This window comes from Rhinopithecus bieti, unplaced genomic scaffold (assembly GCF_001698545.2).
Source record: "Rhinopithecus bieti isolate Rb0 unplaced genomic scaffold, ASM169854v2 scaffold_12653, whole genome shotgun sequence".
NCBI classification, from domain to species: Eukaryota; Metazoa; Chordata; class Mammalia; order Primates; family Cercopithecidae; genus Rhinopithecus; species Rhinopithecus bieti.
In genome coordinates, this window is record NW_016807437.1 from 2158466 (window position 1) to 2173232 (window position 14767).

Consider the following 14767-nt stretch of genomic DNA (forward strand, 5'->3'; position numbering starts at 1 on the left):
ATTTACCTGGTGAAAACACAACCCTAGTAAAATATAACTCCACCTTCTTCCCATCTACACCCAGCTAAACATGATTGAAGAAGCACAAAATTGGCTGGGTGTAGTGGCTCACGTCTATATTCCCAGCACTTTGGGAGGCTGAGGTGGTCGGATCACCTGAGGTCAGGAGTTTGAGACCAGTCTGGCCAACATGGCGAAAACCCATCTCTACTAAAAATACAAAAATTAGCCAAGTGTGGTGGCACATGCCTGTAATCCCAGCTGCTCAGGAGGCTGAGGCAGGAGAATCGCTTGAACCCAGGAGGTAGAGGTTGCAGTGAGCTGAGATCACGCCATTGCAGTCCAGCCTGGGTGACAGAGCAAGACTCTGTCTCAAAAAAAAACCCACAAAATTATGCTGTCTGGTCTTATTTTCAATTCATGACCACTAAAATCAAACGGAGCTAGTGCAGCCCAGCAATCACTCTGCATTTGCCTGTTTATTTACCCTCCTGCTCTCCTGTTGCTATGGATGAATCATCTAAGGCCATTATGGCCTCCAGTATGAATCGGATCCCATTCATGTGGCTTTTCCCTCTTCCCACCTGGATTAGTATTTTAATCTGTCCTTGATCACTCCCATCAGTATGCAGACATACTACTATGATCTTGTCTTTTTAAAAATCCTTTCTTGACTCTACATATCTCTAGCCATTACTCCAATTCTCAGCTCCCCTTTACAACAGAATTCATTAAAATAATTATCTACACTGATAGCACCCATTCTTCATTTTGCTCTTACAAGCAGCTTAAACAGGTTTCTACCTCACTCTGCCAGAGTAGCTCTTGTCAAGGTCAAGAATGGCTTTGCCATCGCCAATGCCAGTGATCAATCCTAGGTCCTAACAGCAGGTTTTGACCTGCTGATCTTATGAGTGGATGGGCTCAGATGGGCTGTCTGCAGAATCAGTCTCCTCTGGTTTCCCATAGAATCAAGAAGCAAATAACATTTGTGTCTCAAGAGAGGTGGCCTATAGAGGGCCTTGGGATCAGCCAGACCTGGGTTCTGATACCAGTTCCAATACTAACTAGTAACTTCATTTCTTTCCGTCTTAGCTTTGTGTAAACTTGGAGATAATAATCATAGCTAGCATACCAATGTGGTGAGAGTGCAATAAACTAATGCACTTGGAGCCCCTAGGAGAGACAGTGTCACACTGTAAAAGTCAAATAAATGTTAGTTAATATTGGATGCCATGCTGCTTTACAGCTGACACAAATGGACTCTTTTTATCCCTTAACAATTTTGAGTTACTGAAAGAAGATACTAACCGCAGAGTATGTTTACATTAGGGGAATGTTCATTGTCTCCACTTTTAGTTTGCGTTCCAAGAATTGGCTTGAAAGTTGGTTACTTGGAGCTGGCAACCGGTTTACCCCTATGAAAATGTTGCCAGTGCTCCACAGGGTGATTAGGTTCCGGAGCCTGCCAAACTGTTCTCACAATGGACTTGCCTTCAATTTGTTCACATTAATGGATGACTTGTAAACTAGGAACTATCCTTACAGCACCTTAGTTATTTGAATTTCCTAATCAACTGAGGGTTAATGAGAAGACGTTTCTCTTGTTTCAGTATTTGCTGTTGAAAATTCTCTAAAGTAAATGATTCTAATTTTCTATCTTAGGAAGTAGAACAGAGCCAACAATAATGTTTCATATTAATAAAACAAACTTTTATTGGGAATTTACCATGCTTCCAGCGCTGATCAGTGCCCTTCTAATAAGGGATTCCATGACAGACCTTATTGAATCTCAGGGCAATGTCCAAAGTGCCTACCCACACTTGACTTTTATAGGTCTCTTATAAAGAACTGGTTCTGCCGGTGTGTCACTGAGTTATAATGAACAGTGCACTAGTTTACAGATTTGTATCTCAGCTCTGTGAATTATTGGGTGGGGGGCATTTTCAGTTTCCTAACAACAATACACACCTCACTGGATTGTTAGGACAGCAAAATAGGTAAGGTATGAGACAGACCAGGCACAGTGTCTAGCACACAGTGGGTACATACTAAATATTCATTTTCTGGCTGGGTACGGTGGCTTATGCCTGTAATCACAAACTTTGGGAGGCAGAGGCAGGTGGATCACCTGAGGTCAGGAGTTCAAGAGCAGCTTGGCCAACATGGTCAAACTCCATCTCTACTAAAAACACAAAAATTAGCTGGGTGTGGTGGCAGGCGCCTGTAATCCCAGCTACTCAGGAGGCTGAAGCACGAAAATCGCTTGAACCCGGGAGGCAGAGGTTGCAGTGAGCCAAGATCGTGCCACTGTACTCTAGCCTGGGTGACAGAGCTAGATTTCGTCTCAAAATACATACATAAATAAATATACATTCATTTTCTTCCCGCATAGAGGGCTAGAGCATGTCTGACTGCTCTCCTTTTTGTCCCAGGTGACAGGTGGGCCTTCTGCTGCCATGGTCCCAGCAGACAGCAAGAGGGAGTCCCTGCCTCTGTTTCTAGGGAAGCATATTTGAGGTGGGACGTGTGGGGAGCAAATGACAAGGTGGAAATATTTCTGGCGCTCAAGAGGAAGTTTACCATAGAAATAGATTATTCAGGGGCCTGGTGTCTATTGGTCACTGTTACTATTGCCATGATATATCATGAATTGAATGGGCTTTTGGGAGCTGGCCTGGGAACCCAACTCCTAACTCTAATGTTCTTTCTTTCCTTATATTATTGTAAATGTTTTAACTTTATTTTTACAATATAAACAAAATGTGTTTACTGTAAAGGAAAGAACATTTGGTATAGATGAGTATAAACTGAAAAATAAAAGTCTGCTTTCCTGTCCTCTCGTAATCTCTATCTGCAAACTAAAAACCATCCACAACTTCTTATGTGTCCTAGTAGGAGTTTTTAAAGGCATATTCAAATGCATATACGAATTGTTTAAACAAGTTGGATACTATTATTATGGATTCCAAATTAAAGGCAAAATTTCTAACTGAAATTTTCTCCACTCCCAAACATAAGCTGGGGTATGACTATTTTCTGTTTAGGAAGGCAAGAAAGTATTAAAAAGTCATAGAAGAAAAGTCTTATCAACCATTAGAAAACAGTAAAATCTTAAACAAAATTTAAGTGTTTAAAGGGTAACATAATACTTCAGTTATCTGGAAAACTCAATCATCTCCCTCGTTCCTCAGTAAATGAGGTATGGTTATATAGTAACATTGGACATAACACCAGGATCAAAAGTAATCTTAGCTGCATTTCTAGAGCTAAAAGCACACTCTACATACTTTTTTAGGGTACAATGCCCATCACAGATATTCTGCTTAGTGTGCAGGGACTCCAGCTGTAAGCCAGGAACCTGCCCTGTAGCAGTCTGGGAATGCCATCAAGCCCCTGCCCAGCCTCTGCTGCAGAGGTGGCAGGGTCTGCTTTGACTGTGGGATCTACTTGGAGGAGCGGCCAACAGGAGGGCCTTTACGGGCTGTTCTCACTCTAGGGGCCCCCAGGGGTTACATAGCTACTTGATCGTGTCCAGAAGAGAAAGAGACGGAGTCTCACGCAGATATGCTTCTTCCTCCAAGAGATGGCTGAGGGGCTAAATGCCACATGGGGAGAAACTTTATCCCGCCAAAGTGTGCTATTAATTCTCTTTGCAAGAAAGAGCTGCACAAATGCCATAATAACAAGTTAAGACAGTAGTTAGGGCCCACTAGGATGTGTGTATGGCCTTCCCGTCCCCAGCCCCCAAGGAAATCACCAATTTCAAGCATGAAAGACAGAAAGAAGTGAGCTGAGCTGAGTCATCTCTCTGCCTTCCTCTCCTTCCTGGTATTGCCCTTTGATCATCTTCTCTGCAGGTAGCCTTCTATCTCCTGGACGCCCTCTGCTAGTTAACAGCAGAGCACAGCGGGGAAGCAATACCTGCTCCTCCTCCCCTCCTCTCCCAGGGGAGTGTGGGCAGGACTGATTTAGAGGGAAGAGGGGCTAAGGCTGCCTGAGCTCAGCGTGACTCTCTTCTGTTATCCTTGTCTCTTATCTGCACCTCCTAGGACAAGCCAACAGGTGAAACTAAGGACAAACACATGCCCATAAGTAAGGTTTCATCAAAATGAAATTTGCAATTGATTGGTTGAAGCATTAGCTTCCAGGCTGAATTGGCCCAATGGGCATTTGTTGTTCTCTAGGATTTAATAGTTTTTCCTTTTAGCACAACTCCACTTCTTTATAAGACTTGATGAAAAGGAAAAAGAAAACACAGTTGTTTTATTTCCCTTAAATGAAAATCCGTCTTCAGGTAACTGCTTTGTTTCGTAATTTCCAGAAGAAAGGAGTGGGCGCCATAGGAAGAATAATTAACCATATCTCACCTAAAAAATTCATTATCCTAAGCAGAAACAATACAGATGTTGTGTGGATCTGCCTCAAGGCCTACAACCAAGAGATAAAATGAAATTAACTCTGACAGGAAGCCAAGAATTCATTTTGGTAAAAATGCTAAATATGTCCTCTAAAAATTCCAAATATCAATGCAGGAGATGAGACCAACAAAAGGAAGGTGTTTTGGGAAATATATAAATAAATTAAATTTGTCCTGCTCCTGCACTGCCTTCCCCACCAGATTCCTGTTACCAAGTATAGTCCAGAGATGCAGATTTAAAAGCATCTTCACTCAATATCATATCAAAGGAAATAAAACCTGCCTGAGCCAAGAAGCTGCTAGAAGGTGTACTTGGACATGATTCAGAATAAAGAACGATTCCAAAAATACATACAAGAAAAGGTCCCTGCAGAGGAAAATCATACACTTCGACTTACACTCAGATCTATTGAGTGAAATCAGACAAAATACCCAGTGTTAAGATTAAGGACAAAAACACTTGCTGCAATTGAAATCTATGACTAAACTATTAAAAAAAAACATCTGTAGGATAAATGTGAGTTTCTGCGGAAATGCAGAGACCATGATCTTATATTTCCACCCCAGCATCTGAGGCAGAGGCCTGAGGGGGAATTTCTTCTTTCAGAGCTGCAAATAGAGTCTTCTTGGACCACACAGAGGCTTCTCTTCTTTCACAGAAAAGTGGTTTTCCCAAGATGCTATTGCCTTAGCAGTCAGCATAGTGTGGGTGGTGGAAGGAGAAGCAGGAGACCTGGCCCTGTTTTTGCCACTAGTCTTTAATAAGTGTCCTAGTCTGCTTAGACTGTGCTCTCCTCTGTAAAACAAGAGTTAAAACAGATGATGGACTTTAAGAAACTAATTGAAACAAGTGCCAGTAGGAGATCACGGATAATGGATTCCATTATATGCATCTGTTTACTATAGAGTATGCAAGAAAAGGCCGGGCGCGGTGGCTCAAGCCTGTAATCCCAGCACTTTGGGAGGCCGAGACAGGTGGATCACGAGGTCAGAAGATCGAGACCATCCTGGCTAACACGGTGAAACCCCGTCTCTACTAAAATACAAAAAAAAAAAAAAAAAAAAACAAGCCGGGCGAGGTGGCAGGCGCCTGTAGTCCCAGCTACTCGGGAGGCTGAGGCAGGAGAATGGCGTAAACCCGGGAGGCGGAGCTTGCAGTGAGCTGAGATCTGGCCACTGCACTCCAGCCTGGGCGACAGAGCGAGACTCCGTCTCAATTAAAAAAAAAAAAAAAAGAAAGAGTATGCAAGAAAAATAGACAAAAAGGATCAAACTTCTCAGAAAGGTGGAGATGCAGAGTAATGTTGCCCTTAGAAGCTGACAGACAGGAGTGAAATGGATAGAATGCTGCTCTGGAGTACAAAGACCTGAGTGAATGTGAGCTCTGCTGCCATTTGCTGCCTGAGTTGAGCTTAATTTGCCTTTGCAAGACTCAGTTTTCTAATCTGCAAAATGGAGATAAGACTAACTACTTCACAAGATTTCAATAAGGGTTTGAATACAATGAAATCATGTACATGGCAATACTTGGCACACAGACTGCTGTCAGGAAAAGTTGCCTCCTTCCTCCTTGACCAGTGTTAAAATTCTCCCTGACCCTGAGTGGCTTCAGAAAGGAAATCTGCTCCTTCCTGTTTATATAACCATAATGGGAACAGTACCACTGAATTTCTATGACGCACCTGGCCCACGCTGCCAGGCCGTGTTTCCCAGACTTCCTGCCTCTCCCCTAAAGAGGAGCTTAAGCAGGTTGAGTTCCCTGGGAAGCGTGGATGACAGCAGGATTCCCAAACAGCTGAGTGAGCACATCTATAAGAGGAAGAAGAAATATTTTATAGATTTGCTGAGAAGGAACTCCCCTTCCGTGCCAAATCCCCACATACATGATGTGGCTAGCGACTGAACAGCCCAATCAACTTGTAATGCAACAGTCAGAAACACGACGGTGGCCAAACACTGTCTCCCTTTTGTTTCATGTGTCAGGAGCTGCATGTGATTTCTTTTAGAAAATGTGCTCCAGGCCGGGCGCGGTGGCTCAAGCCTGTAATCCCAGCACTTTGGGAGGCCGAGACGGGCGGATCACGAGGTCAGGAGATCGAGACCATCCTGGCTAACACGGTGAAACCCCGTCTCTACTAAAACTACAAAAAACTAGCCGGGCGACGTGGCGGCGCCTGTAGTCCCAGCTACTCGGGAGGCTGAGACAGGAGAATGGCCTGAACCCGGGAGGCGGAGCTTGCAGTGAGCTGAGATCCGGCCACAGCACTCCAGCCTGGGTGACAGAGCGAGACTCTGTCTCAAAAAAAAAAAAAAAAAAAAAAAATGTGCTCCAGACCTTTAAAATGAGTTTGAAAACCCACTGGCCCAGATCATTGGGAATATTTTTAGGAATGTCAGAAGCAGGAGTGGAAGAGGGACTTTCCTTCAGAAACTCCTTATCACCCCCAAACATCCTGGGTTCTCCACAGCCAGCTTCCTGGAAGCTTTCCTACCCAATTGCAGCCTGAGATGTTCCGAGGATAATACAAGGGCAGATGTTGTGTGGATCTGCCTCAAGGCCTATGACTCAACAGGATGACAGAGCCTCCCTGGCAGATAATGAAATTCTCTGAGGACTGCAGGAAGCCAACAACAAAACCCTGAGGTTTGGACACTCCCGGGCTTTCCCTGGTTCCTCACTAGAAATGCAAGCCCCACCAGCCCATATTGAGCTTTAGAGATGGAATAGCTGGCACTAGCCAGTGGTGGGGAGAGGTGAGGTGGGGAAATGGAATGTCGAGGAAAGGTGCTTTGAAGTAGGTGGGTCAAGGCCTCGGCAATGCATGAGCTGAGATGGCTGTAAGGGAGAGCCCTGCTGTGGGCTTGGATGAGAATGCACATGTTACAACAGCACTGTTTATTTTCTGGCCCTGCTCAGGGTAGCTAGGATTGGACTGATCTCGGTTGAAATTCCAACTCTGCCATTTGTGAGCAGAATGATGTTTACAAGTTTCTCAGCCTCTTCAGGCTCAATTTTTTCATTCATGAAATCATGAGCTGTTGTGAGAATTAATTGAGATAGTCTATATCTATACAAAAAAGGCTTAGTTAACATCTGGCAGTATTATATACCTAATAAATGGTTAAAATATTTTTCTATAATTCATCCATTTCTGACTTAGCTCTGGCACAGTACACTTCATCTCTGAGTGTCAGTTTCCTCATCCCACTTCAAGACCTCACTCAGTTCCCATTTTGGCACCTGACTCTGTCCTCTGAGGACCTGCACCTTTCTTGGATCTCAACCCAGGCCTCTGAGAACCACACTAATATCAGCTGCCCACAATGATTTCCAAATTTCAGCCACATTGATTCCTTTTGTCTGTGCTTCACCCACTTACTGCAACACTGCCCTACTTTGTCTTGGATGTCTTCATCTTTGCAGGATATAGACTGATTATCTGAACTGGAACCAGCTATTATGGTATCTGTTGCCTACCAGAACTAAGCTTTTCCCTCAGCACCAGAAGCTCAACACTTACCCAAGAGCAGTGCTTCCCCTTTAGGCAAACCTAGATACAGGTCTGGTTTCCCTTCCTATTTTCCAGCCTTGCCCCAAAGATTGCAGATAGATGACATGGTAAACACATAGAGGGATAAGGCAGAGCTTGGAGATGGTCACAGTGTGCAGTTTTTAGCCACCCCTTTGTTACGATGATCCTTAAGGCTTCCTTCAGTTCTAAAATTCTCTGATAGATGATTCTATCGGCTAGGTTACAAAAGCACCAAGCACCAGTGGGAAAACCACACTTTCTCTCCTCTGCCTTTAGGAACTTTGGTAACAAGCCTAGGGCCATTGAATCAAATGCTATAGGTGTGCTGAAAGCAAGGTGAAGTGATGTGGTGGTGCCAGAAGCAGTTGTATAATCAGATAGGTTCCCACAGCCAGAAAAGGCTTTCAGTGAAGGCAGAGATATTCAGAGGATGTGGCCCCAACTGTCATTCATTCATTCATCCAGCCAGCCACCCAGCCAGCCAGTCATCAAATATACACCATGAATTTGCCATGCTAGAGTGAAAGGGGTGCAAAGATGAATAAAACAAGGCATCTGTCTCAAGAAGCACACAGGCTGTTCAGGATGCAGACAAGCACAATACAGTGTGATGATACGTGCTGTGACATGGAAATCTGCAGGGGCTATGGCAGCACTGAGGAGGGAGGAGAGATTCTCCTTCACACCAGGATGGGGGTTGGTAAGAGGTGGTGGCAGGAAGAGATCCCAGAACAGACGACTTAAGCAGAAGCTTCAAAGATGAGTAGGAACTTGCCAAGTGGAAGAGAGATGATAATAGCAGTCTTTGCAAAGGTTCACAGGTGTGTGAGGGAAGGATGTATTCAGGGATTCAGGAAGAGGCTGACACAGTGAGAAGGGAGAGGGTTGCTAATAGTGATGGGCAGCAGGGGATGAATCTAGAGAGGGATTCAGAGGTCAGATCTGGAAGGGCTATGTGTTGAACTAGAGTGGTTCATTTTTTTTCCATAGAGTGTGAAGAGATGCTGGCTTAAGAACTTCTAAAAAGTGGCTAGGGCAACAGTATGACAGGAACAAATGACAGTTGGTTTTTGGGTGGAATGCATCCAAATTTCCTCTCTCAAAGCTTCCCATCTTCCTTTTGGAGACTATCTCATTGTGTGCAGCAGTCTTGGTTGGAAGACATACCCTGATGTAGTGCAGAAGGTCTGCAAATGTTTGTTGCCATATAAGTTACCCTGTTTTAGAGGTGGGCACATCAGAGAGTATAGCCTGCTGTTTTCTGTGTCTGTCTTGCTTTCACTCTTGTATTACCAGTGCTTGGCACAAAATAGATACTCAATAATATTTGTTGAATAAATGAAAAAACAACAAACAAATGGGAGACATATCCTTGTGAAAACATCTGTGAGTGCATTAACCTTAGCAACCTATCATCGTCCATTTATAGAATGGCTCCTACCATCAAAGTAGGTCTCTATGAGATTTGAGGGATGGAGAAGGGAGTAGACTCTTAGACCTGACAAAGGACCACAGCTCTGTGTCAGGGTATGGTTCTTACATTTGCATGCTCTGCTCCAGGAAAGTAACAATATCTCCATCATTTAATGCTGAGTCACATTAACTGAATCATCATAAAGAAGGGAAAGAGCTGACCTACTCTGTTTAGACTGGTTGCTTTATCCTCAATTTGAATGTTTGCTGGCTGCTGAGACGAGAGATGAGCAAAACAGGAACAGAGTGCCTGACAAATGTTAGGTGCTCAAAGATGTCTGACTAGCTTCCCACCTGGCCAGGGCAAGAGCTCATTAAATGATGGCTGATGGTCCTCATAACACTGCAAAGTAGGCATTCTTACTCTAGCATTCCATGTTAGAGCCCAGGGAATGACAGATTTTCTCAAGGCCATAAAACTTATAAATAGTGAATTCGGGATCTGAACCCAGGTCTGTCTGACTTCAAAGTCCATTCCCTCTCCTCTCCACTCAGCTGCTCTTGAAAAGACAAACAGCACGGGCACACACTGAGTACAGTGGATTGACATAATGAGGTGCAGACGCTGAAGAGTACCATGCTATCAGGGACATCAAAAACAGTCATACCCCCTCTGGTGTTGGCAAAATGATGAATTCCAGCATGGGATAACCAGGCTCCTTCCTCCAAAGTCCATTTTTCACTGAGATCCATGCTTCCAGCAAGTCCCTTGCATGTGTAGCTTTCAGATCAAATGGAAGCAATCTCCTGAAATAAATAATGAATACAAGAAAGGGATGTGAATTACCATTGATGTTCTCTTGGGGAAGGGAAGCTTTCTTGAAGGAAAGTGGTCAGTTTCTAGCTCATTTCATTTCTTTGGCACACAAAGCTTGTTGTCTAGATTTGGACATGGCCTGAGTGTTAAGTTGCTCAAGCCCACAAACCAGGTTTTCCTCACCATTCAGTTAACAAATGTTTGTTATATGCCAGGCTTTGAGCAAGAAATTTACTATTTAGTTCTGCATACTTTATAGACTCCTAGAATTCCAGGGCAGGATATAGGGGGATCTCAATTTTATTTCAAAGGTATATACTCTTCTATTTGCCTAAAAAACAGACTGAAAAAATTTGAAGTAATAAGTTAGAAGCAGTTTTCCTTGTGTTAGAATTATGACTACTTTTTATCTTTTTTGTAACTTTCTGCATTTTCAACAATGAACATGTATCGCTTTTGTAATCTCAAAAAGGTATGCAATAAATATTATTTTAAAAGAACACTTCAGAGCCAAGAGGGACCATGGAGACCAATTTTCCTTTTCCTCTTGAAAACTATGATAGAAAGACACAGTCACGGGGGCTCTTGGCTTTCATAAAAAGATCATTCCCACTCCATCGGCCACCTCTGAGAAGTCCAGCCTGACAAATCTCTCTATATTGCAAACTGTACCTGGGCTGATTACAACTCAGGGCCAAACTCTTGCCCATATGACAAAGAGATCTTGATAATGCTCGCATGTGGCAGGTTCTCAAATGAAAGTGGTTGAATAATTGAACATGACTGATTCACCACATCTGTGAATGCAGCAAGTGGGACATCCACATAGCAGAAGTCCTGTCAGCCTAACTAGGATAGGCACCAATCATCATTTGCTGTAGTCAGCCCAGCTGGCTTGATTTGGTCTCTAGAATGCTGTTCAGAGTTGCCCTGCGGGTTCCTGCGCTGCCTGCCAGACTGCAGACATGGTAGATTGACTAGTTGTTTTTTGGCTGTCTGCCTAGAAAAATATGATACTCACGGGAGATGCACCAAACAAATAACAATATCTAATAAAATACTAGGAAGTACCAAAGAATGTAGTGTACTTTTTTGGGTACTACTTCTCTAGCGATTTTTGTTGAATCCAAGTACCCAAAAATTTTAGAAGGGAATTCTAGACCAGAGTGAATATGGCACAGTGTGATGGTGAGAATGTTGGACTTATCAATAAATCCAGATTTTAGCCCTGACTCTGCACTAACTGGATGACTCTGGGCAAACCAGTTACTTTCTCTGGGCTAATTTCCTCTTGCAAAGACCTGTTCAGGCTTCCCAGACTTGCAACCTATAATAGTATGCTTTTGTATACAAAGGCTACCTATCCACCCATGTCAGTGGATTTAGAAAGCTGCATTATTTATCCATTAGCCAACTGAGACATCAACACACAAAAGGTGGCTGATTGAGGCTAGAAGTAGTCTGCCATTGAACAAGACACGTTCTCTGTGCAAAACTAAAAACATATCTGGAGTAGAAATCCAATCCTGGGTCATAATCACACTGGTATTGTCATTTAATCAACTAAACTAAATATCCAACATTTTATATCTTTGCTGATTATGAAATTATATTAACAATAATACTACATCCTTAAAAAGCAACACTTATTTACAACAGGTAATTCAAAATCACTTCATTAATCTTTGCAGTATCTTTGGGAAGTGAAATAGAGATTCCAAGAGCTTTGTTGACAAAGCTGACAAAAATAGGCTTTAGTGATTAACCGAAGAGTGGTTTTCAAAGTAGATTCCCCATCTCTCTTGGCCCAGTGGCCTAGGTACCCTCTGGATTCCAGGAAACAGATTTGCAAGATGATATGGATGTGTGAGGTTAGGCTCTCACATCCATGATTTTTAATCTGAACTACATAGGCTCATGGCGAGTGTTTTATTAACTTCAACCTGCAACCCCTGCTGGTTTCTCTGATGCTTGAATTTCACACTTCAGCTTGGGAAAACCAAGCACTAAATGTAAAATGAAATGGCATCAAACACAAGTATTTTGAGGAAGGCTTTGATCCATCACACCTGTTACTGAAATTCCAACACCTCCCTTGAGCCACAGGAGGCCCCAGAGTTGCTCAGGAGACTCTGGAGCCTAGAAAAGAGTTTTCAGGCCTCAGGCCATATAAAATAACTCACTGAAGAATTTCTATTGGGTATTTAACCTCCATCCAATTCAAAACCCTGCCATAGACAAAGTCCATGAAGAAGAAACTAAAATGTAATGCATCCTTGAGAATTTAATGAAAAAGCATAATACAACCATGGAAACAGGAAGTGAAGAAATACTTTACGCTGGAGCAGCCAATGACAGCACAAATACTAATATGCCTGATAAGTTGGGGTGGGTGAGTGGGAAAGACTGTCAAAAACTTACAGCTGTAATTCCGTCTTTAAGAATCACTTTTTAAGAACTAAACTACCTGCATAGATGGACATTGGGGTCTATGGAATACTGGAATACTATGAATGCATAATTGGCACTTCATAAATATTGGTTGATTGAATAGATGAATAAATGCTCAGTGTGGGTGAGAACTCCACCCAGATATTAGATCTGATAAAGCTCTCAAAGGAGATTTGTCTACAGTGATAGAGTGGTGTGAGACAGACCAGCAGAACGGACCTTTGTATTTAAGAAGGTTTAACTCTCCTGTTAAAACCCATAGACCAGAACTCTCCTGAAACTGACACAGCCTCCTCTTTTATGGGTCTGCCTCTAGAGTCATCTACCCAGCTGCCCAAGCCAGAAACTTGGCCATCCTTGACTTATCACATCTCACATCCAACTGATCACCATGCTTTGTCCTTTCTTTCAAATGTCTCACTAATCCATCTCCTTCTGTTTTCATTGCCTCAGCCTTTGTTGAACTGCCATCATCTCTCACTGAGCACTGTGACAACTTCAGTGAGTCCCTGATCTTCATTTTCTCTAACCCAGTCTCCACAATTTAGTTGTAGTAGTATTTTTAAAGCACACATCTGGTCATGTCACTTCTGGATTAAAACACTCCAGTAATTCATTGTTCCCAGGAGAAAGTCTGAACTATTTAACAGTTATATAATGCCCAACTATTACAAGGCATTTGCAGTCCCTGAATAAGCTCCCTTCTTCAGTCTTTTGCATATTCACCCATTCCTAGAGCTCTAGCAAGACTGTTCTTTCTGCCCACCCTCTTCACCTTGCTAACTCCAACTTATCTTTCACATCTCATCTTAGACTTGTTTATGTGTTCCTCAGAGGCTCCCACACGCTCTCTGTGCTTACCTCATTATAGCATTTTTCACACTGCATTGCAATTTTCTGTTAATATATCTATAGTTTAGTTCATAGTTATGCACTTGAGAGCAAAGATCCTACCTTATTTTTATTTGACCCTAACATTTGCACAGTGTCCTCATAAGGTAAGCAGTTAATATAGATTTGCTGAATGAATGAATATGTGAATGAAGAGTGCTGTTTGTCACAAGTGTATTTCAGCTTAACATGTCTTTTTGAAAAGTATTCTGTTTGCAACCTCACCCCAATGGGTGAGGTTCTCTGGAAGGTTCCAGCTTCTCTGGAAATTTCTCCATCTCAAAACCATACCCTGTCTGCCTCTGGTTCCTGGCCCCCTTCTGGCCTCCTCATCTGGTCTAACTTGCCTAGATTCCCCCACCTCTTCTCACACTTTAGCTTACATACCTGCCCTTCCACCCAGCATGCCACTGGAGTCCCTGCCACTCACACTCCTGCCTCCTTCCCCAAGCTTGGGATGAATCTATATTCTTGGTTATCCACAAGAGACACCTGCCACCTAATGCAGCCAAGTCACACTGGGACTTCTAACCACCAGTTCTAGGGCCATTTCTGGCACTGGAGACTTGATCTAGAAATACAAATTCAGAAAAACCCTAGTCGTACATTGACTATGCCTTAACTGCCTCTATATGACCCTATCTGTAGAGAAGGAATTAATTAACTAGAAGTGCCATGTCTGGGGAATCAGGTAGCATATTCCATCATTCAGATATTCAAGCAACCCCTGCTTCTAATGCATATGAACACTAGCACAGCAAACAAGTGTACTTGCTGGTAACTTACACTACAAATCAGGATATATATAAATGTATATATACTGACATACAAAAATGAATTCATTCATTCATTTGATAAATACTAACTTGGTGTCTCCTAGGTACTAGTCACTGCACTAAACACATGGAATAGAAAAACAACAAATACTGTATCTTTCTTCAAGTAGTTTTCAAACTTGAGGAGGAGACACATATATGAATGTACCGTTACAGAACAACATACTAAGTACAAGCATAGACGCACGCATAGGGTAAACCAGGGATCTGCAAATAATGAAATCAGGAAGTTGGAATGGATCTTAGGGCCTTTAGTTCAACTCTTAACTTACGCATGACTTTCCAGTATATGCTTATTCAGCCAATACTTAAATACTACAAGTGATAAGGAGCTCACTCCCTCCCCAGGTAGCCCATTACATTTTTGAACGCCTCTGTGAAACAATTTTTTTTTTTTTTTTTTTTT

The 14767-nt window shown here is 42.7% G+C and overlaps 1 protein-coding gene across 1 annotated transcript in view; it reads right to left on the minus strand.

Annotated features, from left to right (window-relative positions):
• AMOTL1 (angiomotin like 1) overlaps nt 1–14767 on the minus strand; it is a 178329-nt gene that overhangs the window by 143590 nt on the left and 19972 nt on the right. Inside the window, 1 exon segment of the mRNA XM_017882014.1 lies at nt 10035–10173. Within this exon segment, the coding sequence (XP_017737503.1) occupies nt 10035–10119 (85 nt within the window). The 5' untranslated portion in view covers nt 10120–10173.